At 40.6% G+C, this 27,135-nt stretch overlaps 1 protein-coding gene across 2 annotated transcripts in view; it reads right to left on the bottom strand.

Moving 5' to 3' along the window:
- Positions 1–27,135, bottom strand: part of trrap (transformation/transcription domain-associated protein) — an 81,717-nt gene that overhangs the window by 26,913 nt on the left and 27,669 nt on the right. For both annotated transcript variants that reach the window (XM_005721708.1, XM_005721709.1), the window contains 21 exons: positions 26,058–26,186; positions 24,800–25,066; positions 22,074–22,280; positions 18,703–18,861; positions 18,210–18,347; positions 17,000–17,110; positions 16,193–16,339; positions 14,238–14,451; positions 13,419–13,547; positions 12,445–12,594; positions 10,997–11,196; positions 10,449–10,570; positions 9,087–9,300; positions 8,772–8,951; positions 8,351–8,497; positions 7,937–8,056; positions 6,247–6,534; positions 5,508–5,645; positions 5,299–5,411; positions 4,693–4,828; positions 2,330–2,521 (listed from right to left, as the gene is read on the bottom strand). In XM_005721708.1, the coding sequence (XP_005721765.1) occupies positions 2,330–2,521; positions 4,693–4,828; positions 5,299–5,411; positions 5,508–5,645; positions 6,247–6,534; positions 7,937–8,056; positions 8,351–8,497; positions 8,772–8,951; positions 9,087–9,300; positions 10,449–10,570; positions 10,997–11,196; positions 12,445–12,594; positions 13,419–13,547; positions 14,238–14,451; positions 16,193–16,339; positions 17,000–17,110; positions 18,210–18,347; positions 18,703–18,861; positions 22,074–22,280; positions 24,800–25,066; positions 26,058–26,186 (3,501 nt within the window). The remainder of the gene's footprint in view (positions 1–2,329; positions 2,522–4,692; positions 4,829–5,298; positions 5,412–5,507; positions 5,646–6,246; positions 6,535–7,936; positions 8,057–8,350; positions 8,498–8,771; positions 8,952–9,086; positions 9,301–10,448; positions 10,571–10,996; positions 11,197–12,444; positions 12,595–13,418; positions 13,548–14,237; positions 14,452–16,192; positions 16,340–16,999; positions 17,111–18,209; positions 18,348–18,702; positions 18,862–22,073; positions 22,281–24,799; positions 25,067–26,057; positions 26,187–27,135) is intronic.

Raw genomic sequence — 27,135 nt, 5'->3', positions numbered from 1 at the left:
AAGTTTTATAACTAAGAAGCTTTCAATAAGAATTTCTTTTACTATCTTATGATAAAATAAATGCTGACTGCATGAGAAAGTAAAGTTAAAAGTAGTTGAAAAGCAATTCTTATTTATTTAGCAAGGACAATGACATCAGGGTAAGTAACCCTCGCCATATTCTGATACCATAGGGAGGTAGGGTTACCGCAGAGGGTTCAAATAGAATGAGAAGAGGTTTGAGTGAGGGAGGACTGATGGAGCTGTACATTACCACTTTAAATTGAACATGTAGAATTTTATTTGAGCATTTGAAGTAGCAGAAATATATCAAATGGTTGTCTTGCTTACAATAACTTTTTCTTTGATGTCGAGTCTAAATTTTGTGTTGCCAGGTCTGCTCCTACAGTCAGCGTTAGAGATTTGGTCCAGAACGTACACCAGCTGATCTTAATCTTGTTAATATTTTGTCTACACACCTAAACAAATGTAAACATCCATCCAGACTTCCTTGCTTAGTTTGCTCTGCGAGATATACACATTGTCCATCTGTCATAAATAACCATCTTGTCAAGAGAATGTTTCGGGGGAGTTTTTCTCGTCTTTTCCTATTTTTTTAAATTTCACTTATTAGCTGTTATAAATGTGATGCTGATGGATCATTAAGTCGGTAATATCAACCCACCGATAAATTGACATTTAGAATTTCGTTAACAGAAAGACACGAGTAGAAGCCATAGCTCGAACAAGAAGGGTGATAGCAAGAAAGATGGCGTGACTGCTGTGTTAACGGAAAGGAGACGCTAATGTAAAAGCATGGAGATTAAAAAGGATGATTTAAAACGCAGCAGGGTGAAGGACTGTTAGTCTATTGAGAGATAAGGTAAAACAAACAAACAAAACAACATCACTTAATCTAACCACATCCAAGTCATTTTCTTGAAACTCATAGTCAAGTATGAGGTCTACAGGTTTGGGAAAAAAAACAGCAATGCCTGCTCAAAACAGTGACACTCTTTATGTAGCAAATATCATCACATTATGAACTTTTACACTATTTATTTGTACATAATGCTTTCAGGCCAATATGCCTCAATTGTTATTGGTCAAAGAAACCTTGTGATACTGCAGATTGTTAAAATGTCACAGGAACAAGAACAAAACACATTGAGTACAATGCAGCAGTAGTTTTTTGTTTTTTTTCATGGCAACAAAATTATTTTGCAGGCAAAATCATTATGCCTTCCTACATTATTCAATAGCTAATCTGCTTGGATGTGGCCAGAAAAAAAGGGGAAAAAAAAAAAGACACGGAGATGGGGAAAATGTGAAAATGATAAGCGAGGGCTTCTATCTCATTCTGTGAAAAGAGGCCTCATTGATTGGCCCAAAGCAGCATCGTGAACATATAATCAATCATTCTATTATAACTACTCATCAATCAATATTAATGCCAGCCCTCGTAATCAATAGTGTGGATGATAATCCATTGATCGTCAGCCACTGCTGAGAGCTGGGATTTGATGATAACTTGATTCAAATAGTAGTTGAACCTCACTGTATTTGCAGAGTCTGGGCTTCTTGGTCTGTAAGGCTCATGGAGTCGTGAATTTGAGATATAGAGTTTGGAATGGAGATTTACAACAGGCCGCTTGGCTGGGCAGAGGAATAAATAGCTTGTTTTCCCTCGGCTAGGCTAAATAATTGGACTCCACATATCCGAGCACATGCACGAGCATGAACACACACACACACACTAACGAGGAACATAGTTGCACAATTCAAATACCCATTTTGAAAAGATAAATGTAGTAAATCAGAGCAAGCTGAAGACTTAACCCCCCATTCCGGAATGAAATCTCCCAAAACAAAATAAATTAGGCCGTACAATATTTTTCACAATTATCTGTTAATATCAGCTGATGGCCCATTTCTAACCTTCATTCAGACTATCCCATTCATCATGTAAATGTAATTCTGCTGCAGGTATTTAATCAAATAGTATCTGATGGCAGGGAAGTAATTACAGCCGTTCTAAACTAACTCTTTATTCTTCACTCTTTCTCCCCGTGTTCCTCCATTCTGTTCACTCTTCACCTTTTTCAATTTTCAGTCCCTCAGTCTGCCGCCTTTTTTTCCACTCTCCTTTTTCATCTTTGCCTTGTCTATTGTAATCTCTTGTGGTGGAATCAGAGAGGCTTAAAGGGTTTTTGATTTTTTTTTTTTTAATCATCTGTCTCAATTTTACAAGAATGGAGTGAGAAGGTGGGGAGGGGGCTTATCAGCATTTCTCAACAGCACAATGTCTTAGGGTCTAAATCCAAACTCTTTATGTGTTGGGTATACTGACCTGAAGCAATGGCGTGTGCACATGGGAAACAATGTGAGGCAATCTCCTCCACTCACGAATGGCCAGACTGGAGGCCATCTCCACCAGCCGTTCTATGAAGTTGAGCTGCTGCTCCTCTGGGTTGCAGATTGCCAGGTAGCCACGGTGCATGTTCACCTTCCAAGCCATCTCCTTAGGGCAGCTTAGCTCCACCTGGAAATTCATACAGTAAGAAAATGAAATATTTAAACAAAAATTAATGGTAGCAACTTAGTAGAACAATCACAATTTTGATTCAAATTAGCATACTTTTGCTCAATAACAGTTAAAAGATGAGATCAGTCTCGTACAGCAATGGACTTTTACTATCATATACCTGCCACGATAATTTACAAGAACAGTGCGGTTGTTGAAAATCTATACGTTTCCTTTGTTCATCAGCATAAATGTGTGTTTTGAATCCATCTTATCGTCATTCTATAATCTACTATCTCTGGAAAATGACAACGAGAAACATCTTTCTCTTGCATTTTTTTATGTTGAAAATAAATCTACTTTTCTTTCCAAAAAAATAAATAAAAAAAAATAGAGGGAGAAACACAGGATAAAAAAAATCTTGTGAAAAGTGAGTATCAATTTCATTTTAATGTCATTTTCTTACAACGGGTAAAACACAGGCTATGTGAATAACAAGTGCACAACGTTATGCTTCAAATATAAATATACATATGCAATATAAATCGCTTGAAAGAATTAAGAATTTCACACATGAACTTTTGACAATTTTGTGCGTTAGGTTGGGAGGTTTAGCAAACATCTACATTCTCACATGTACTGCTTTTAGGCAAATTCCAGAGGAGTTCATATTGAATTGCCTGTTTGTTTTCCTGTGTGTATTTGTCACCATAATGTCAAGTAGAACAGCGCACACTCTTCACAGTGCTGTAGCAGTTTTAATTACATGAAAACATCTGAGGGGAAAGGGCCTGTGACATTTTCCTTGTGCAATTTAGTACTTAGACAAATATACAACAATATTGGTTGCGATTTATTTTGTGAATGGGTTCAGCAGAACTTTTGTACTAATGACTAATAAATTTGACACGCCTGACACAGAGGCGAAGAAGCAGAAAGGGCCTTGCTATTGATTAATAAGCTCACCGCATTAGCATCAAACAAATAACACCCGCAGGGAGGCTCCTACGTCACACCTGTGGTCTGCTGTTGTGCGTTTATAAGTGAGCAAGAGACACAGAATGACAGAAGGCCAAAAGGATAAAGAGTGAAAAGAGCAAGAGAGTGAGGAGGTATAGGTGTGTGCATTTGCGAAAGCTCTTCCGATGCTGGAGAAAATTACAGTGATCGGTCAAAGCGCACTTATCGGGGGTGACGCTTGATGAATATCCTGGAGACAGGGCCGCCCTTATCAAGAGCCAGCTTTAATTGAAAGCAGGGACATTTGGACTTCGCCTCTGAGCTGGTGAGGAGTGGGCATGCAGGAAACTGAAAGCCTTGCTCCTCTCCTCCACCATAAAACAAATCACCCTGCAGCAGATGCTGGGGTAATTATTCACACACACACACAGCTGTCGTAAATATTAGCTGTTGCAGCCAGAGCTATGGAGCGAGGGATGAAGAGATGGGGGTGAAAGTAAAAGTAGGGTGGGCAGTAATAGTAGAAAGAAGACCAAGTAAAGAAGAGAGGTTGGGGAGGCATGAGACAAAAGAAAGAGGAATGAGTAAACAGAGGAGGCAAAAGAATGAAACAAGAAGGAGGGGATATAGTGAAGCTGGTGTTGGCATCCAGACAATTTAATTAGATGTCACCTTCGGACAGAGCTGCTCAATGGATTGGTTCCAAGTCTCCTTGAAAGAGCAAAGTAGGAGTATTTGTTATATGTCAAGTACTATCACACGCCCGCCACCCATCTATACTTTGTTTTAGGAAAACATGAGGCCAATAAATTCATGGACTAAACAGCTTAACTGCATTTCCACAGCTTTATGGCCGCCACTCTTATTCTTCCAGGGTGTGTGAGGTTACAGAGAGGTCAGACAGCACCAATATCAAGTTTCTCTACCTCACACTAACATGAGGCCTGGGTTTAATATCCAGGACTGCACTAGTAACAGGAGTAAAAGAAAAAAAGAAAAAAAAGAAAAGTTTAGTGGAGTCTGTCTGGTTCATTGGGTTCATGCCTACAGGCTCCACTGTGTCTGTGACTTTGTTAGTGACAACTTGCAGTTACTGTTTCTATTTCCTGTGAAACTGTTATTGGTACCTTTTGAGGACAGTGAGAGAAGAAATCTACGTGAATGTGTGTAGAAAGAATTACACACACATATATATAAATACTTATATATTGGAACTGTGCACCCCTCACCTGCACCAGAGCCTCCTTCATAGCAGCCCAGTTGGAAACCCTCCAAGCACACTCGAGCACCAGATAAGGGTTTGAATGGCCTTTAGACTGGCCGTATTCAGTCAGCGGTTCCCATTGGTTCAGTTCCTTAGAACAGCTAAAGACAAAGGAGATGAGAAGTTTAGCAAAGATTACATTTTCTATACTTGACGATAACATTTCTTCAGGTTTTTTTATTTGCTCAATCTACATTGCTATGCCATTTTTAAGGCCATGTTTTTAGCACCAACAGGCTGCTTTGCAACTCACTTCCTCGACAGCTCCGCTTTTTCTTCCTGTCTCTCACTTAATCAACATGTCTGCTTTGTTTTCTACAAGTCTTTTTAAAAGTCACAATGTATCATTTAAAACCCTAAACATACTTTCCAAGCGTTACACATTTCTGTGTCCTTTTCATTTTAGGAATGATCTTCATTGTAAAATGCAGCAAACACCAAGTAAATTCACAGCACATTTTTTAAAAAGCACACATAAAAACACAAGAGACAGCTGGATTTGCAGGGAAGCATGAGGGTCATTTCTTGTCATGACTCTATCTTGTATGGACTTAAGAAACATAAATCTTACCGTATCCAGTGGTCCTCCCACAGCTGGTACTCTGGGAATACTGCCGGGGAAACATTGCTCCTCTCGTGCTCTTTTCTAGCCTTCTCCATTGCCTTCTCGTAGCTTTCCTGAGCCTGAACATATATGTTTTGGGTTAACAAAATAGACATTACAGCATAACAGCACCACAAATTACTACCTCAGTGAGTCTACTTTAAGCTTCCTCTCACCTGTTCAAAGAAGCCATGCTGCTCATAGGCAATGGCTGTTGCCGTCTCAGGAAACTTGCACCTCTTTTGCCACAGGCCTGCCCACATGTCCTCCTCTTGGAGTAGAGAGTAGAGCTCTGCCAGAGAGTCCAAAATCTCCTATACGGAAGAAGAACACAATGTGGATAGAAGCAGAACAAATTGGATCATCTGCAGTGATCAAACTGTAAATTTAATGAGAGCAGATTTGCTAATGAGTCTAGTTCAGACAGGATAAGAGGGAGATTTTCCAGCTTCAAAGACGAGGCTGCAGTGACGTGACAAATATATGTTTAAACCCTCCACTGTGGAAAAGAACCACTAATGAAAGGAACAGCAGCAATAAGCATGAAAGAGCCAAGTTCATTTTATTTTGTTTAACGCCTGACTCATATCAGTCCACCGACTATGAGAGAGATATCTGCATATCTGTGACCCTACATAATTATAGACCATAATGCAAAAAAGATGCTTGGGTTAGAAATATACTTTATAGCACAATTTATCCAGCAGAGCAGATATCTTGAGCACATGTAGTAGAGCCTGCAAAGCTGAGAAAATGGCAATGACTTCAGGGTTGCGTTGATCGTGTTTCGCAATATCGGAGTTTATTTACTCAATAGAATTCCTGATTTTATTGGACTTTTCTTTGTCTTACAGAGTCCTGATTGTTTAAAAAGCCTTAAAAAGTCAACACACAATCTAAATGAAAACCCATTACCTGCTGAGGTGGCGTGATGCTCTCCTGTTCATAGAACTCTGTGCTCTGCTTGGGTTTACTGTGCAAACTAAGACCTTTTTCAAAGGCCTGCTGCTCCAGCATGAGAGTGGAACGTAGCCAGAGGTTGTGAGTCTTGCCCAAGTACTTCAGGACACAGGGACGGATGGGGATAGGAGGTACACACTGGGACATGGCTTCCACAAAGCAGTTTAGGGCACTCGGCTGGCAGTCCCTCTGGGCCTGGTGGCTGCCACTACAAAGGAAAGGACTCATCTCTCCGGACAAAGCCTGGAGAGGAGAAAAGGCGAGATCATCAACTACCCAGTATTACTTTAGCAGCAGTGCTCTGATACAACATATTGACGAAAGCATTGAATTGCATGTACGGGATGCAACATGATGCCATTTTCCAGTAAGAGAGTGCTGTTCAGAAACAGGAAAAAAGAGGTAGAGGATAACACATAAGAGGAATGGCAAGGGACAAATGACACAACTGTATGCTGCTTTTCTGTATCACACCACATCATGATCAACAAGTTAGTCAAGACCAATCAGTGAACCATGTTGCACTTTTACATACATATCTACGGTATTTTCTGCAATACTGCAAAAACATGGTTACTGCATTAGTAATTAAACCACTTTGTCCAGCTCTTTTTATAAGCTGTCCTTTTTAAAAGTAATGCAACTTTGAAGGAGGTATATATTTATTCAATACAATGTGAAAATCAGTGAAAATGCATGATATGCTAGCTTGAGTTGCATGCTACCACTCTTTGCAATCAGAGACTCACACATTTGGACAGAATAGACCTTGAGTATGATCATGGGGTTAGTGCTCTGAAAATCATGACTGACACACTCTGATGTATTGGTAATGAATGCAATTTTCGCTGCCCGATGACAGCATGGAGTAATTTATGCCTTAATGGTCACTTTAATTAGACTGGTGGTGAACGCCAACGTGTCATCAAAATCCTTCCGATGGAAAATATACTTTTCTGTCATTCCCTTGTAAGAGTCAACCCAGGGATAGAAAGCCTCAATTGCAGTAATCTTTCCATTTTTACCATAAGTTGGCATAATCGCTACATAAAATGCAGAGACAGGCATCAAAATAAATAACTTAAGTATTTGTGGCTTGAGGTCTGGCATAGGAATAAATTATTCAGAATCTGACCAGTGACTGCATCTCGTTTAAAAGTTGAATCACTTTTAATTATTTTGAGACAGAAATAAGACTCTGCCTGTTTGCACAAGTTATTGAAACAGTACAGAAAGGCATGTGTTTGTATATGATGACCACAAAAAGAAAATGTAAACGTTAACTAGAAATAACATCTGTTGGTTTTAAGTCTCTACCTGCTAATCGAGCTGCAGTTTACATCTACTGACATTTAATAATAATGTGAACCCTTTAAAGGAATTTCATAGCGGACACAACAAGCCTAAGGGAGCATTTAAATAATATTTCTTTATGTCTTTGGATGTACATATTGCTATTGCTGAAGCTAAAAAGAAATCATCATGTAAATCACAATGCAGCATGCATGTCTTTCTCTTGACTATTCACAGGATATTGGATGGTTTGGTCATGCACGTCACACACTGTTTTTGTCCATTCTTGCTCTGGGAGCCAAAAAAAAAAAAGAGAAGAAGAAGAAGAAAGATGCTAATAAATTATACTTACATGCTGCTGTCTGTCAGACAGGATCTTCCAGAGGCGAGGGAAAAGCTGGACCCAGGTCCTTTCAGCCAGTGGTGTGGAGATGTGACAGAGCTGAACCAAGGCGTTTAAAAGTGCCCCCGTCTAACACAGAAAAGAGACAAATGAAAGCTTCTGGCTGCTGATTCTGCAAGGCACTGACTCTTAATTCATGCTTTTAGGGCTCAAGAATATTGCTGACATTTTCATCCTTCTTGGGGGTTAATGAATAATGCCACTGGAACATGAAAATGTTTTGAAACTATAATTAATTTAATACATAAAACATTGTTTTTGAACTGCAAGTAGTCAACCTTGGATGATCTCTGTAATTTTGCCTACACTCTATCAAAGTTCAATTCATTTCATCAGCCGGTCAAAACTGAAGGCGTGCCTTACCTTGACTTCCCGTAATGAATCAAGAAACTTGTCATGGCGGTTGGTGAGCATGTGCAGTTGGTTGCCTGTGTCTCTCTCTGCTTGCTCCTTAGTCTTGGGAATGGCTGTCTGGTCACCTGGTGCTAATTCTATGTCAATTTCTACATCCTACCAGGGGGTAAATGAGGAGAGGAAAAACATGTATTGTTGTTCAAGCTTTGACATTTAGTCTTCGTGTTGGGCTGTTTTTGAAAGACCATTTTATCAACAGCTTCTTGATAATGGACGAATGACAACAACAGAGACAATTTTTAAGACAAGCAAAGAGGCACAGCATTACTCTTTTCTTAGACCCACAGTATGTAAAAACTCCTAATGGGATAATGTGGCAATTTATGTGAGACACGTTGCGAGGCGTTGTGCGCCTGTCTGTGTATCTCACCTCCTCCTTGGTCTCGGTGTTTTCCCTTTCGCGAGGCTCCTGCTTGACGTGCGTTGCCATGGCAAAGGCGGCGCGGTCGTGGCTGTCAGCCAGGTTGATGACGTTTGTGATAGATGGCAGCATGGATCCCTGGCAGCTGGTGCCAATGATGGTGTTTCTTTCGCAAACTGCCAGTAACAACTATCAAACACACAAACAGGTGCAAAATACATAAAAGAAGATTGGTGACGGTTGGTGGCAGATAACCAGCACGTAGATGCCCGCAGGATAAAAACCTTACGAAGCCTGCAGAAAGACCCGAGACCCACTGCTTACCTCTATGCACTGTTTGATCCAGAAATGGCTGCCCATGGCCTCCCAGTTTTGAGAGCAGCAGATGTACAGTAGCCTCTCATAGACGCGCCGCTTCATAGAGGCATCAAACACCTCAAAAAACTTGGCTCTGATCATTGGCTGACTGCAGCGAAGCCCTGAAAGGAAGGCTGGTTCCAACTTTGATGTGATGTCGCTTCCTGAAAGGCTCTCATCCCTAAAGGGGCAAAAGTTTTGTGAGAAAGAATTTGAGATGCCTGTTACCAAAAATGTTCTTAAAAAATGGGATGTGTGGGGGTGGGGCGATTAGCGCCCAAGTTAGAAAATGTCACCATTAACTTGTAATACAGAAAACTGCACACACAGATAAAACTCGGTGCCCCGTGCACCTGAGAGCTGTTGGCAAAACATGTATATGCCACTGAAACAATGCAGGAATTTGCAACTTGGAAAATACTCTTGTTTTTACAACTTTTTGAACTATTTCTTACATTTGGTGTGGTTAAAACTGAATATTGGGCAAAAGTCTGCATCTTTGACAATAAGACTGATGTAACATTACCTACCTAACTATTGAAACAACAAATGCAATCGTTTCCACGTCATTCTACAGCACTGAATGTGCTCCGAAGCGATGATTCATAAAACAGAAGCAGTGAGAGAGTAGGTGGGATGAAAAGAATAACACGGTGCCACAGCTGCATGTTGCTCGTATTTACACCGTCCTCCTAATCACACTTTGCGCTGGCACAGCTGCTTTATCCTTCCATTATCATTACTTGCTGTCCATCATGGCTTTACTGCTCATTTTAAATCTTTTGGCATCAGGATGCGGATACACTGGGCTGATTAAATGTGTATGTGTAGAAGATGGAAAGGTGAGGAGGGCCACAGTTTGATGAATAGCCGGCAGAGGAGGTCTCTCGCCTTTGACCACCACCTGCTGGGTGTCCTGTCATCAGCTAGCTGAATACTGATAGTACTGTAACCCTATTATCAATCTTCATCAGTCAATCTTTTCGTGGCCATCTTAAATTTTCCAGCTTTTAATTGTTTTTTTGTTGTTTTTTTACAGCTACAATGATTCTAAATTAGTTCATCCAGTTCCTGAGTTTAACAATCTTATTATAATTATTACCATCGTTAATAATTAACTTTTCGTCATAAAAAAGGAAAGGTACACTTCTGGTACTTCAAGCTCTTCCTCTTCATCTTTATTTTCCTTTTTCCCCCTGACCCAACCTTCTGTGTCTTTTCCCCGCCTCAACCGCCCCCGACCTTCACTTCTCACGTTAAGATGGATGCAAGGGCGGTGTGGCGTCAGTGGCGTGGCCATTTAGCCATGTGATGAATGACAGTAATTACCTGTAGACGTAATTAACGAGGTCCAGGAACTGGGCGTTTAACTCAAGTTCATCAGGGAAACGCTTCTCTATGTAGGTCATCATCTTCACCAGCAAGATGGATTTCTCACGCAGGTTTGGCATCTGAAAGGGAAAGAAGAATCGGGTAGAAAGTAAGATAAAGGAAAAAAAAATATTATGAACAATAGACAAATAGAAAGGTGTGAGAGAAGAAAAATAATCTATTCTCTATTCAGTTGTTTTTCGCACCTGTCTAGCTCAGCTGTGTACCGCTTGCTCTTCTTCAGCTTAAAAGAAAATGAAGGCCAGAGACTCCTCTGTAGGTATTATGCTAATGCTAACCTTACTAGATTTAGAAAATGTGCTTCGCTTGTTGTTTGTCCAAAGGTTTCACACCTTTCACAACTTTGCTGATTCAGTTCTTAATTTACACCTGTTTTCATAAGAGGAATTATGCCAGGATCTCTTAAATACCACATTTGTTTTTGTTTTTTTCCTCACTTAATACCGTTTTACTGTCTCACACCTAAACAGTCCCCTCCTCCTTACCTGGTTGGCAGCCATTGGAGAATTGTTTTTCACCCACTCTTCCACGATCTTGACAACAGCACGGAGGATTTTGGGGTCGGGAGACTTCTCAATTAGGGAAGTGAGGATGACCTGGATAAAGTTCTTCCTCATTTCCATGCTCATGACGGACAATCGTGTCTTCACCAGGTCAAGACTGAGCATTATCAGCTCGCTGGTCACTATCAGAGCAAACACATGGAATTATTCAAAGGAAGGGCTGAGACAAACTACAGAACTGATGCATTTATCTGTGCATTTATCCATCTTCCTTCTATTGCAAATTTTCTGGCCTTCAATAAATTGAAATGACTTATCTATTTTTAAATGGTGGCAGCAGTCAGAACTTCACATTTTCAATACAATCAGGATGGAACTACTACAGTTAAGCTTATTAGATTACTGAAACGTGAATAATCTTTAGAGGAAAAAGCCTAATGGTCAGAAGGCCTTTGGTCTTAGTGACTAACTGTTCATGGTGGACAGTTAATGTCTGTGTTTCCCGATACAGTCATTAGGGACCCATTTAAAGCACTGATAGTATCTTACAGTCATTACCTCCTGTCTGAAGAGTAGCAACAGGAATTATGCACTGCCAGACTTTCTGAAGTTCAGAAAAGTAAATGAACAGGAAACCTAAACACGTGTTTTTTCCCTTTCACCCCCTCACGGATTAATATAAAGGGCAAGTTGTCAAGAGGTTCTGTGTCAAACTGTGACTACCCTTTCAGACCCCACAGCAAAAGAGCACAAGGTGACCATCTGTTGATACAAAAAGAGCAGAAGACAATACAGACTGGAAACCAGAGCTGAGAAACATTCCCCGAGAAAGCATACTATCTGCACAAAGGATCTCTCCTGACCACAAGAGCTATTGAGAACACAGCTGGGGCTATTGATATACAAGTTTTGATACTGTCTTTCTACGGAAAGAGGCACTGGTGGGACACCTGGGATATATGAGCTTTAACAATCTGAGAAAGGCTGTGATGTGAGTGTACATTCATGTCTGTGTTGTGTCCACCTCACACACAGTCAGCTCCTTGTTGGACGTGGGCTGGGGGAAAGTACGAGCAAAAACTTCCCCAATAATGTCAGCCAGGTGTAACTGCAGCCAAGTAGAATAAGTTCAGCTGAAATAGTAGTGGTTATCTGGTGCCAAGTTTGGAGAATAATGGTGACTAATATGTTGTGAACTCAAAATCTGAGTCAAATACACATAAGAGACTGTGGGCAAGGAATAAAAAGGGATAGAAAGCAAACCTTGCGAATTTGTGAAACCGCATGAATTTGCACAAGAGAGCATGTAACTGTTGCTCATATAAAATCGACTGAATATACATGGCATACTGCACATCTTTCCTATGTGATTACTTTTTAAATTACATTTGCCACTGGCTTCCTCACATCTTTCCACTGTATTTATGTACCTGTGCTGGTTTCAGTCACCCCTGGGTTAGCCTGCTGGGGGCTCAGGTGTTCCCGCACCATCTTCTGTAGTGAGCGCATGAACACTGAGATGAGGCGGTCAATGTAGCTGGCATTGTAACTGCAGGCTGACTTCAGGATCATCAGTGTCCCTGTAAGACAAATGAAGGCAGAGGGATAAGAAGTATGGGAAATGGAACAGTTTGACAAGAAGCTTCACTTCTCTGGGGAGAGGTAACAGACACAGACACCTGCAGTCAGCTTGTGTTCATTCACGCAGCTTGATATATATATATTCCCCCCCCCTCAAGAGTGTAACAGAGGCAGAAATAAGAATGAGTAATGTTCTTCTTTGTTGCTGTTCCCCAGAGAGGAGACAAATGTTAAAATGTCACCCCCTGGCCAGACGGATACATCACATCGCTGCAACTTTACTGCAACAGCAGGATACAGAATGCTTTTTTTTATTTTATTGACCACCACTGTAATTTTAGGAAACTGCATAAAGCAGCATTACCTTTGGACTGCTCTCAAATAGCCATTTATCACCTTGAATGGCCTATATTTTGAAACCTACTACATATTTCATCTAAAAGAAAAAAAATGAAAGTCTCTTTGAAATAAGCTTCAATGAAAGCTTTTTCTATAAATACTCTGACATCTGGGTGGATAACAGTAATGTTTGTACAGGAAGAGGGGCGGAAAGCAGCAATCCTTCCCAAGACAATCTTTCCCAAACCGCTGGACTGTGGCCCCCATTTAAATAGACCAGATGTTAGCCTGAGCAGCAGAGCCCATCGGCTTGCATTTTAACGGCCCACTCAATGGCTTAACTGGTAAAAGTAACCGAGGGGCCGCTTGGTGCTGTAGTGAGAGTAGGAGATTGACTTTTTTTCCCTTCTAAGTATATACCAACAGAAGAGTAACCGAGGGCAAGAAAGGAGGAAAAAAAAATAAATGTGAGAGTTGGTCTTACCAAAGAGCTGCGTGGGGTTAGTGTTGGTTGTTGCTTTTTCATAGTTGGTAAGCCCCTCGTAGATGACCTTGCCCACAGCAGCATATAGACACTCAAGTTCCTCATACTTAGATGCCACATTTGATGTGCCTAGAAAAACACAGCAATGTTTGTTTCAAACAAAGAACAGCTGAAAATCGAAATCACTGCCGTGCAAAGTGACGCAGTTATATTGCTGCAAGGAATCAGCATCATAATGTATTGATCACACTATGTTTCAAGCCCCTTTAGGCCTTTGTCGAAAGTGCTTTAAAACAATTCATACAATGACCTAAAACACATGATGCTCTATTCATTTTGTATGGAAAGATGCGGGACAGTTATTCTCCCATAAGCATCTCTCCATATTTCAAAATGACACACAATCAATCACATTAAATTGCACATATATGTTAAAAACACAACCAATTACAACACTACAACAAAACATTAATTTAAACAATTACTTACAGAAATGGCATGTCTTATGAATAAAAATACAGGACTTGCAGCTTTTATAAGTCATAATTTTTTTTGTAATTATGCAAACAATTTTTGTTGGCTGTATCATAATTAGGTTTGTAAAATCCCCAAATCCCATGCCAATGAGTCTCAACACTTAATCCTTTTGGGGAAGCAAGTTTGTAAATTATATCGCCAGTATAATTCACTTCTATTTATAATTTTATCACAGTGTGGCATGACGATTTCTCAGAAAGGAATCAGATATATAGTGTTTTTTCCTGTGTGCAGCTGGTCTGGCTTTCAGTGAGAATTTAGAAATAAATCATTGCAGCTTACTAGGCTCAGTTGGGAAGATACTCATGAGACGAGAAAGAAGGGAGTGGACAGCACGCAGCACTTTGGTATTGCCGCAGGTCATGCACGCAGCGATGCCCCGCTGGAGCGGCTTGAAGTGAGCCAGGACGGCTGGGGGCTGCAGCACTGTCAACAGGAAGCAGAGAATCTCCAGTCCTGTGCAGATGTTGGAGATGTTCGCTTGGGCTGGCTGCTCCTGAGAGATCAAAAAGGAGTAGACAATATAAGTGGAAGGTCATTTTTTTTGTATTGCTCTTAAAACAGATAGAAATCCATTTAGACTTTTCAATAAAAGCCTCATATCTAAAAATAAATAAATAAATAAATTTATTGATATGTATCTTTTTAGCCAAGCACCCAATGCTAAAACAAAGCAATATAGACAACAGTGCAATTTCATCTGCAGACAGATGAAACAACAGGTTTTTTTTTTATTCCACTCAACTCAGAAATCAATACTGCTCACAAACACACACAAAAACAAGGCATTGTGATGGCTGTTAAACCAAAGATCAATGGGCAGCATCGGTTCCTAATTTTGTCTAAATTGCAAACAAGGTTTACAATGGCAGGGCCAAGAGGGTAATCTGGGATAGATCCATGGCACTGATCTTGCCTAATGAACAAGGTGACTCTGGTGATAAGGCTCCTGCTAGATATTAGGGTAGTATTGATTTGACAGTGCATTAACAGAAAAGGAACTTGTCGCTGCAGGAACCATGCAGATGCAGGCATGCCTGTGAGACTGTATATGTTTTGTGTGTCTCTCAAGTTACACTCCAAATACAACCTCCTCATGCCACTCCCCCCAGACTCTTAATCACTGCTGCGCCGAGACAATGAGATGATAAAAGGTAATCCGATTTACAGCATTGTTCATTAGTCTGAGTAAGGCAGCTAGGCAGGTAGAGCGAGGTCCCAAGGGGGTGGGCCTGCGTACATCTGCATAAAACCTACAGAAGGCCTTGTTTGTTAGACAATCCCCAAAGGGATATGGAAGGGCCGACTGAGTTTGTGTGAATGTGTGTGTGTAGGGAGAGAAAAGGGTGCGGCCGATGAAGTGATCCCCAAAAGAGAACAAGGGCAGTACGTGACAACTGGCAACGCGTGGTGATAACCTTGTCTGAACAGTGACGCCCAATCAGACCAGAGAGATGAGGAGGAAAGGAGACATGGATGAAAAGAAAGAAAGAGAATAAAAGCTGCGATAAGAGGCTGGATGGAAAAGAGATGAGAGGAGGAAGTGGTTAGACACAGAGGGAAAGGCGAGGACAGATGAACAGAGTCACAGTGGGGCGATACAGAAAGCAAGGATGAGGGCTTTAGGATGTAGAGGGGTTTTGGGGGGTTTGAATGAGAAGGCACAGGCCAACCCGGATAGAGTGCTGTTATCTCACCACTGTCATTATTTTGTCATTATGGTGGTTGGCGCCTCACTTCATGCATTACTGATAACAGACAAAGGACTCTGAGGTGTTAGAGCAAACACTAAGACGGAGCTTAAGCGGGGACAGGGAAAACTTCTCTGGGAAGCTATTAGTTATCCTCAGCTGTTTGCTGCTTATTGCTTGGAGCTTGCACAACAACACAAAGATTGAATATTTTGATTTTATTCAGACTAGTTTGACTGAAGTACTTTGAAAAATTCTTTTACTAGTAAGTCCAAATAACAAACTTACATGAATACTCTACACAGATATAGGTTTCTTTTTTAAACATACCCCAAACAGTAATATTCACCATGGTTAAATAGTAGAAACTTTTAGACCAATTATTACTTAGACGGGTCTGAACACAGTCAATGACAACTGATTACTCAGAAAGGCAGCAGTACTGACAGGTTTCACACCTAAATTATCACCTTGTATGGATCTGGCAATATGAACCATGCATGAAGTCTAATGTAACAATCATTCTCAAAGTACATGCCATCTTACCACTGTCATTAGCAGCTTGTCAAACCATTGTAGCTTCAGCTCAGCACGAGGCCACATGTCAGGCCTCAAGGCTGTCTTCATCAGGCTGACACAACGGCGAGACAACAATTCCCCTGGAGATCCAGCCACATTGGTGCTATCGTTCACCTAGAAAAGAAAGGAACATATTTGTCTAGGCACTTAATTCATGCAGCTGGAGTTCAAAAGAGGCACAACCATGATGGATACCATCTTTCAATCAACATTGCCTGTGCAAACCTTTATAGTGATAAGCATGCACTTTAGAGAGGTATCCTTGAAAAACACATTGAATCCCTATCAGCGCTAGGTGTGATGTCCTTTGGCTGATCACAATTCCTGGGGCCAGTGAGGACATAATTTTTCTACTGGGATCAATTCAGTATCACACTACACTGTTATCGAGAGGAATACAAAGAAAAGATTATGTTGCTATAGAGTGTTCTGTGAGCACCGAGTGATCCCCAGTGGTTATAGGGAAGGTTATATTCAACAGAGATGCTTGGCTGAACAGTGAGAATGAAACTTGGCCCAAAAAATAAAGTAGGAAAAGTCAAGGTGAGTGAAATCTCAGCAGTCTATTTCAGGCCTAGTAACCAAGGTCGTCAATGACTCTAGAGTGACTCCATGTGTGAGTGTTTGTGTGTGCGTTATCCTCACCCAAACGAGTGGTTAGAATAATTGTGCCTACTTGGAAGGACTAATGGATGGCAAAACACGTGTGTGTGTGTGTGTGTGTGTGTGTGTGTGTGTGTGTGTCTCTGTGTGTGTGTGTCTCTGAGGTCTTACCTGGCAAGCAATCCTGATGAGGAAGTTGACCACAGTGTCTGTATGTTGTTTCTCAACAGGTTTGTTGTGCATGCTCTCTGTGCCTGGCATTGACTGGCTGCGGCCAAATACCTACAAACACAAACATTATAATCTGTCAAATATAGATAAACTTTTTTCTTTTTTGACAAAAGAATGATTACAGAAAGTTGTCAAAAGGCAGAAATGCTGTACAAAGGGTTTTTCGGTCTACAAAAAGGAGGCTCCAGCCACAATAAGTCTGATAACTTTTCTGACAACTTTCTGGGCAATTAATGTTTCCTCAGCTTCCTCAATTCTGACAAGTTAAAAAGACGCATTTTTTTCTTGACATCACAAGAAGAGGCACAAAAAACAGAAATTATAACAAGAGCACAAATATGTATTACAATAACCTTTAAGTATTTGTTTTACTTTTGTAAGTGTCATTCATCCTTCCATCCTCTTAAAGGTTTTTCCAGTTAAAGATTGTAGCTGGGCTGAAGCCTATTCTAGCTGTCACTGAGCGAGAGACAGGTTTTCACTCTGTTGCAGGGCTAATAAATCTGTGATCTGTAAATCGACATACTTTAAAGGATATTTACATTTTGGAATTCACTATGAACACTTTAATACATAAAACAAGCTTTCTTTAAAACGTGTAGTTACTGCCCAATTATGCCCTCTAATCTACGACATGCAGACATTAAGCTGATTGTGGCAGAACTCCAGATGTGTCAGGCAACATCACGAGGCAATTTCAGAGTCTTTAATCTAAGTATAAACTGCCTTTTGAAAGATTGGCATTAGTGCAAATTAACAAATTTGATTAAAATTTTGAACAGGCGCTTTTTACAACAAAGGTATCCCAAAAGACCTCAAAACAAAAGACCACAGAGGGATATGATGAAGTATATGTGGCGCTGCCATACTGCTGTAAGACAAGCTGGATAACAGCAACAACTCTGCTGTCAATCCTGTTAGCAATTTTTCCCCCTCAGACTCATTCAATAAATGACTGTGGAGACAAAAAAGTAAAACTGGCTGTCTTATTAGTAGCTTTCAAACTGCACAACAAACACCCTTAGAGAAGCAAGTAACACAGGGATATCAAGTGAGAACTCTCAAGGTAAGACATTCTGTCTGGGGCACGAGGGCCCATCAGTCACAGCCACATTCGTCTGGCATCTGACTAATTACTAACTGAGCTCACCGTGGAAGCAGCTCCAGTTGCTGTACGGAATCTCTTGACGTCCTGTCCAGCCCCGGCGGATTCTAGAGACAGGCCTCTTTTCACAGCAGCCCCACTGGTCCCTTCACCACCAGGACCTACCTCAGCCTCAGATTCTGGCTGTTGTGCCAAAGAAAGGTACACACAAGAAAGGAGGAGACAAATCCAATTGTTAACACAATATAACCACAGTATGTCTCTTTCTGTACAATGCAATAAAGCTGAAGTTTGTCACTAGCTCATATAGCAACATAAGTAATGAGCATTTATGGTACACGGCTCAAGAAACGCTTTAACTGCTATGATGAATAAGGTTTATTTTGTGACTTAATGAGCGTCTTCAGTCTGAAGGAAAAAGATTTTTGTGAGAAGTGAGAAACATAATTTGGTGACTCTGTATGTCAACATCCTAGACAACCATCCCAAACTGGTACTCCTGACATCAACAGAAGTCAGTAAAAATAATGTGGTTTACCTGCTGGTCTTTGATCCTCTGCAACTCCCACTTGATGACCACCTCAGCCAGGTCCACAGCCAGCTTCCTTTGCTCTATAGTCACACTTGGAGTGAAGCCCAAACGCTGCATTGCACTGATCATGTGCTGCACCAGGTGGTGTCGGACAGGGTAATACACCTGGGTGGGGAGCACCAGGTATAACTTTGAAAAAGTATCATAATGCTGAAGTACTATAAACAAGCAATATTTTCATATCCCTTGTTCTGCTAATATTCAATTGACATCATCCACTTTGACATCAGAGCACTCCAGATTATGCAAAACACAGGTTTGTATTGGTTTTGGTTTTTTGGTGTATGTGGGGGTTTTTTTTTATTCTAATTATTTTGTAACTGTTAGAAAACAATTACTTAAGTCGCCCTTAAGTCCAAAAAGCCTCATAAGCCATTATTTCACCACAATACATTTGAAATCCTGCAATTACCATGTGATTGAAGTGGTGACTTAATGCAGTGCATCTGTTAAATCCCTTCAACAGTTTAGAAATTGCAGACAATGTTATAAACAGTCACTTCACACTCCACAGTTTTTAAAGAGCTAAATTTGTGTTACTGTTGAATAACCTATGGACCTAACTGTATGATTAAAAGATAGAGTGTCACAAAAGCTTATGTTTAATATTATATACAGAAGCTGTCAGGAGGGACTGGCGCATTTTTTCTTCCACAAAGCACCACAGACAGATAGCACCAATGGTAGAGTTTAAAAGAGGCACAAAAAGTGACTACAATAGCCCCTAAGGCTAACCAGACGAATTTAAACGTCAGTATAAATTGCACTGTGGCTTGGGGCGTGCGTTCCTTTCATCTGTATCTCTCACAACTTGAACCTTTACTCTGTAAAAACCAGATGAAGTCTGGAAGAGTGGAAAACTAGTGTGGATGACAAGATTACGGGTTTTTAAAAAAACAAGCTTGTTTTGCATGAAGTGGAACCACTTAAACTCTGTGAGACCAAAAAAACCCCCATTACTCATACAAAAACAGTTCTCTGTCGTACTTGCAGCCCAAAAATGTGAGTCCAAAAAAACATTCCTCAAAAAATTCAGAAGATCTTGTCATATTGTGTTATGTTTGATACTTTGCTTAGATTTAATTAAAAAGTTGAGTTAGGTGCCTTTTGTATGCTTGAATATTCACAGGTCAGTGTTAAGAGGCTTTACCTTAAAAAACAAACAAACAGAAAGGCAGCCAACGTTGAAAGAAAAAACCTTCAGAAAGCCTGGAGAACTACTGCTCAAGCCCACTTAAAAAAGAAACAGGAAAATCCGGCTCCTTGGAAGCAAAAAAATAGAAGCAAGGACGAATGCCTCAAGACTTCTGCACAGTATTGTACGAGGCCTTCTTCCACTGCATTAGCAACAGAAGAAGCAACCAAACAATGGCCTACATATGTCATTTGCTGCAGCATCTTGTTCCTGCGCTTCTACTAGAATCACACAGAACGACTCCCAGGAAGCTTATCCTTGTGCTAGCTCCATCTGCTGCAAAACATCTAGTGTAAACCAGGGTGTCAAACTCCTTTTACATGGCGGGTCACATACAGCCCACTTTGATGTTAAAAACAGGCTGTACCAGTGAAGCCTCCTTTTCTATTAGTATAAAGAAGTTACATATTTAACTGTTTTTCTATATGATGAAGAAAACCTGCTGCGGCAAAGAAAGTAATCTGTCAGCGCAACTCTTTGAACTTAATTTGTAAGAAATAAAATGAGCTCCTGGTAGCTCATTGCCCAGACTGTACAGATTAGTTTTTTGTTTTTTTTCCCTTCCTTCCTTTTTCTTTTTTTGTTGTTTTGCCGAATGTGGACAGCGTACGTTTGACACCCCTAGTCTATGCACAATGCACTAATATATGGGAGGTGGACAAAAATAAAGGCAAGTCCACACATGTACAGGAAAGGTTTGTTTTTATGTACTCCAGACCTACCAGTTTAGATTTTAGAGTGATAACACATGCAAAGTTAAATGGGGTGTTCAATCACTTTGAAACTTTTAGTCAGAATAGGCAAACTCTGACATCAAATTCTTACTTAGTCTCAAGGACATGATGACACACTTAGCCCAACTCAAGTGTCACGCTCAAGAGTCACTTAGCTTCCGAAAACTGAACTGGGACTCTCAAACACACATGCAGACAAAGGAGCTAGAGATGAGATGTCTATCTGAGGGCTTTTGTCAGTGTCAAAGAATATTAAAGCTTCTCACTTTGAGGGTAATTATAGTCGATAGAGCAGGACTTCACAACCCCTTAATGACAGAGTGGCTAAGCCCTGTCCATCACATGTGCACACAGACAAACACGCATACAATCTCTCCATTTCTTTATCAAACGCACATGCACAAAGTCTCTCATCTGTCTGTCATTATCTCCTCCCCAGTGTAATTATGCTGATGTGATTACATTAGATTAGTCATCTGGCCCAGTGAGAGCGGCCTGTCAGTGAGATAGAGAGGGAAGCTGAGGGAAATGTCAGTCTTCTGCTAAAAGACTGTCGCTCTCTGACTGGTGAGGCAATGAACATCAGCTGAAGAAGCGAGAGGGCACAAGTGTCTTTCAAGTTTATGGAGGAAAGCGAAAAGCAAGCTCGATGATCATTTGCTTTTGTTGATGACGAGTCCACATGAGCTGCTTTTTGACTCTAATGATCACTGCTGTGAAGGGTGTGTTTAATGCTGTATCTGCATTAAGTCAACTGTGGACACCAGGCGGTTGACATAATTAGACATGAGAGTCCAGCTTTTGACTTGATAACAGAGCAAAGTACAAATGATCTGGCTACAACCAATATAAAACTGAAATTAACAAAAAAATCATAAACATTTTTAATTGATCTGCATAAGATCATCTACATTTTAATGAGTATGCTCCTTTCCCATTAGGAAAGATGTGTCATGTAATTCAGAGCACTTAGATAATCAGTAAAATTAGCGTCTCAACAGTCTCCCCCCACGTGGTTCCCTGCAGTGAGCATGCTGAGAGGAGAGCCGGCAGAGACACTAAATGGATGTCTATGTGTGCACTTGAGTGGCACTTAACATCTCAGTATGTGTGGTGGCAGCTCACCTCGAAACACAAGAAATCGTAAAACAGAAAACGCTGATATTTTACTGTCCTCCTCAGAAGCATATTACTTTTGCTATTATTAAGTGGTATAACAAATCTGTCATAAATAATTTAAATGACAGAAGGAAGAGCTCCATCCATCCCAGGAGGATATCATGGGGACTCAATACTTTTGGTAGTAGTGGTCTGACATATGGAAGTCTGCTGCTGCCTAAGTTGCATTAATGTGTGTGCTTTTTTTTTTCTTTTTTAAATCTACTCACCCTGAAGTGTTGCACAATGAGATGCAGTATGTGAACCAGCTGTGGTACAGTATGCCCCTCCTCCACAATGATTTTGCGAGTCCAGTGCGTCAACATCTGGTGGCCGTCCTCCATGCGTGCAGGCACTGCCGGAGTCAAGATGGCCATAGCCTGGCGGACTATGGCCCGGGCCTCCATTGTGTGGGCTTTCAACAGGCTGTGGAAGACCTGTACAGAGCAGAGATCGCATGTCTAATTTACCAACATACCATATACTTGGCTAAAATTTACTGTCCCTTAAAAGTGCTGTTTTCCTGCCTACACATTTAGAGAAGATAGAAAAAGCACACAAACCACACACACACACACACACACACACACACACACACACACGCACGCACACGCACACACACACCTTCCTTACAGAGTTGGGAAAAAAATGAAAGAAGCTGATGACAGGCATAAATGCAAATGCTTCATCACTTGAGTTGTTAAGCTGGCTCCACAACTGCTAAACCCATCAACACAAGATACAAAATTTAAAAGTGGGGTAATCTAAGAAGTAGAGCTGGGCGATAGAACGATAACGATATGTATCGCGATATAACTTTTACTCGATAGAGAAATTAAGCTATCGCGATAGACCTCGCCGCTCTTGTCCTCTTAAAAAAAAAAAAAAAAAAAAAAGGTCAGCCAATCCAAATTAAGTAGCGCAGAGCCGAACCAATCACAGCCGCAGCGTCGCGTGACTTGTTACGTACAGCACAAGTGCCAAGCCGCACGTGTGTTTGTTTGGGAAGCAGCCAGCGGGTAATGGAGGAAATGAGTGTGCCGACTAGAAAAATCAACCGAGCGTGACCGAAGAGAAAACAGATGATGGTTCCAATGCCGGAGAGATTGTCGAACGGAAGAGCCAAAGAAGTTCCGTAGTGTGAAGGTATTTCGGCTATTTCAAGTCTGACAAAAAACAGAGTAGCGTGCACTGTAAATTGTGCCGAAAGCAAGTCTGGAAATACAATAAACTGGTGCATGCGTCACACTGTGCGCCACGTTATTGTTTCGGTGAAATGAATTTCTACAATACTGTTAATTCTACTCTCTGCAGTGTTTAAATGCTTACATATACACACAGTTACTGTCCCTCCACACATACGACTCGGTTCTGCTTCTATGCCCCAGCTTTGTTTACTTTTTCCCACCGAGGCTTCTAGACTTCTGATTGGCCAACATTTCTGCACGGTTAGGAATCTAGCGCCACCTGCTGCTTTGGCATGTTCATAGCAGCGTTTTCCTTCATTTCTGCCTTTATGTGTGGACGGGATTATTTTTTTAAAACGAAAACGGAAAATCTCCGTTTTCAAAAATACCCGTGTACGTGTGGACGTAGCCTCAGTCTCTGACTGGAAGCGCTAATTCGTCATTCGGCTTTTGTCAGACTAAAGTAACTGTTAAAACTGTTTGAAAAGCTAAGCTATACAACAAGGAGAGATTGAGAATTTCCTTTTAGTTCTCAGTTTATTTGATATTGACAAAAGTTAGTCAGTTTTGTCTGTTCTTCTGTAAAACAAACTAAGATTTATTTTTAGAATTAATAGTTTATTTCTAAGTGGAATTGACAATTTAGTCTGTTTCGTTTGTTCTATTTTGAAACTTAAACGCTTTAGCGGCTGCCTTTTGTGTCGTTTGCAATATTTGCCTTTATTTATCTGAAAAAGTCTCATGTTCCTTAAGTACATCTACCCTGTTGAACTTATTATGGGAAATAAATATTTAAATAAAAACAAGCTGCTGATTATTTCACATTTTACTTGTGAGCAACGGCACATTTAAATCTTACAAATATAGTTATTTGGCTTATATCGTGATAGATATCGTTATCGCCTGAAATGAAAAAAACATATCGTGATATGAAAAAATCTCATATCGCCCAGCTCTACTAAGAAGTGATATTTCAAAAACTCAACATAAAACAAGACGCACAACTTATGAATAATAATATTGCCTTTTCACGCTCATCTGTTAGATGCATGAAAGCAGGCAATACATTAAGTAACATAATGCTGGATATCTAACTCGAAAAACAAAAGAAGATCAGGCCATGCAGATGGCACTCACAGCACTCAAGACTGCCATCTGCATGGCCTGTTCCTGCACTTCTTACTCCCTTGCCTCTTTGCTAACCCAGTCCTTTATATTCCCTCTACCTCTAGACGAAGACAGCCTTTGATTAAAATCTCTGTCCATGTCAGCCACAAGCCTGCACAGGATCTCAGAAGTCTGCCGATGAACGGATTTCTTTCTTAGTTCTTTCTTACATCAGTACATCATAATCTTCTGCAGGCTTGCTCTTTAATGTGACTTCATGCAGTTCAAGCTCCTGCAGCACTGAAAGTGATATGTAAATATTACTAAATCTGACATAGTAGGACCGTCGTCTGAAACTTTTACAGAAAAACCATTGAGGTGCTCATTTGGCCATGAAGCTGACACATTCAGAGGCCGACAGATTAATGGAAGTGCATGGCTGAAAGGGGCTTTAGTGAACCAGGGGCACCCAAAATAGTTCCTCTGACTTCACAACTACACAGCATTTTCTTCATAAGTGTGACTCAGAAAGCAAAGGTACCTTTCTAAGTGTACGCCGTTTTCTACTGTGAATTCATCTGCTATGTTCCATTTTCAAATCCATCTTTTGTAATTTTTCTGTTGTGTCCCTTTTCGGCATTGAAACATTTATTAGCTCTCACCTGCAGGACAATCTTCTTGTGAATGGCAAACTTTGCGATGATGTGGGCCAGCAGTAAGTGACCACTGTATTTACAGGCAGGATCAACGCAGGCTTTAGGCAGAAGGCACGGCCAGGCAAAAGTCATAAGACGACGCAGCTTGCTGTTGCGTGACTTGTTGTTGTCATGAATATGGTGGGGAGCGTGCTCCACTAGCAGGGTGGAGAACTGCAGTAGGCAGATTCGCAGAGAGTCCAGCAGGTCAGCCTGCTTCTCCGGGTCCAGAACCTTGGAGAGGGATAGGAAAGAAGTGCCATTAAAAATTGCTGGGCAATACAGCAAAATTATACCGTTTTTGAAATCTATAGCAGAATTGGCACAGAACATTTTCAGGAACTTGACTTGGTGGGATGTTGTATTAACACTACTAAAACTTCTCACAAAAAATACTTTAGCCCTGTTATGCTAATTCTTAACAACTCCAGTTGGAGATCAATAAGTCTCCTGATTTGTAGATAAACAATAAGCCGAAACTCACTCTATTGAATAATCTGTACTTAAATTTCTAGAGTGTAACACAGTTCATTGATTCTGAATGACACTTTACAACAACACAATCTAATTTTACATATACTGAAAACCTTGCATCACTCAAACCATCCAAATACCAATTCCCCAAAGAGAACGTACAGAAGACAGCACAGTACATAGGGAGACAGGGAGGTGAGGTAGGAAATCAGTTTTATCCAGACTGTAGAGGAGCTATTAGCAGCCATTAGGATTGGTGTTAGTCAGTGATGAGATCTGCCACAGTACAAACAAACATGCCGACCTTTAGCATGGTCACAATGTGACATTTACACCAGAAATTATAGTCTGATGAATCAAACGTGATAACAAACAGAGAGGAGCTTCTGGGAGGAAGAAAGAAAAATCAAAGACATGTAGGGGAAAAAAGGAAGAAGAAAGAGATGAAATGACAGTAATTAAAGTGTAAGGCCATGAGAGAAGAAGATGACTAAATAGGATGTAGCTGATGATGACTCAGAAAGGAGAGATGTTGGGCTGATAGGACATTATGAGAGGAAATGCAGCAGGTAATGAAATCAGAAACAGGAACACAAAGAGACACAAAGTCATGGAATAAACAGACAGCAAGGGTTGTCTGCTGACTGTGAGAAGAAAATGGTAAGAACGGTAAGAAGAGGAAAAATATGAATAACAAGATAATAAATCCATGTATTTTATGGATTTAGACAGATAGAGATAGCATGTGTACCTTGGTGATGAAGACACTGGTAATGCTTTCAGGGTTGTCTCCTTCAGGGTTGGGCGGTCCGAGCAGCTGCTCACCTTCTCCCTTCTCAAAGCTATACAGGAAGGCTGGATTCAAGATGTGCTGCAGCACCTATTAAAGAAGAAAAGTGGAGTTTACAGCTTTGACCCTTTCAAGAGAGATTACAATGGATGAGTCCACCGATAGCACACTTTCAAGAAAGGAGAAACTAATCAGTGAAATCACCTAGTGTACCGTTTTCAAACCTACATTAAAGAAAACCCTGCACACAATCAGCCCTCAGTGGCAAATACATAAGTGATTACACAGAAAGGGGTAGGAACAAGAAGAGAATACTTTCCAGACTGATAATAACAGCAAAAAATAAATAATAAAAACAACCGGATTGTAGAGAGAGAGAAAAAAAGACACATTTGACCACAGCAATGTCAAATGTGGCACCAAATGATTGCAATAAATAATTTAAAGAGCAAAAAGAAAACAATTTCCTCTCTGAGGCAAAACTAAAGAAACAATGTATTTCCTTAATTAATCTACAAGAATTTAAAGCAAAAACAAAAGTCAATAAGATTTAGATTATCTTAACAGGGAATGTGAATGAGGGCTTGATTAGTTTGTAAAATCCGACTAACCCAACCACTATGCAGCTAACGACTGCATTTATTAAAGAAGCTGCTATCTATTAATGAACACCCCTATTCAATCCATCACTGGAAGGACAGGGCATCGCTCAGTGGAGAATGAGCTGTGGTAGCATATGTTCCATCTCCTCCATTAGCACAATATTCGCTCTCTTTCTCACACGCTGAACACACACTGAGCATTACTCTGTTTTTCAGTGTCATCTATTCCTATTAATTCTAAGCTTCTCTGATATCAATCATTGTACGATAACAGCATCATTTTGTAATGCCACTGATGATGTGCTCCTGCAGGAGTTCTGGGCGAGTGGCCTAGATCACATTCTGCAGGTGTCTTAATTATCTTAAATTTCATTTTCAATTCACATATAACAAGTGTGTGTGTGTGTGTGTGTGTGTGTGTGTGTGTGTGTGTGTGT

Source organism: Pundamilia nyererei, unplaced genomic scaffold (genome assembly GCF_000239375.1).
Source record: "Pundamilia nyererei isolate P.nyererei 1_Seehausen unplaced genomic scaffold, PunNye1.0 scaffold00005, whole genome shotgun sequence".
Taxonomy (NCBI): domain Eukaryota; kingdom Metazoa; phylum Chordata; class Actinopteri; order Cichliformes; family Cichlidae; genus Pundamilia; species Pundamilia nyererei.
The sequence above is the reverse complement of the archived record's forward strand: the minus strand, read 5'-3'. Positions and strand labels throughout refer to the sequence as shown.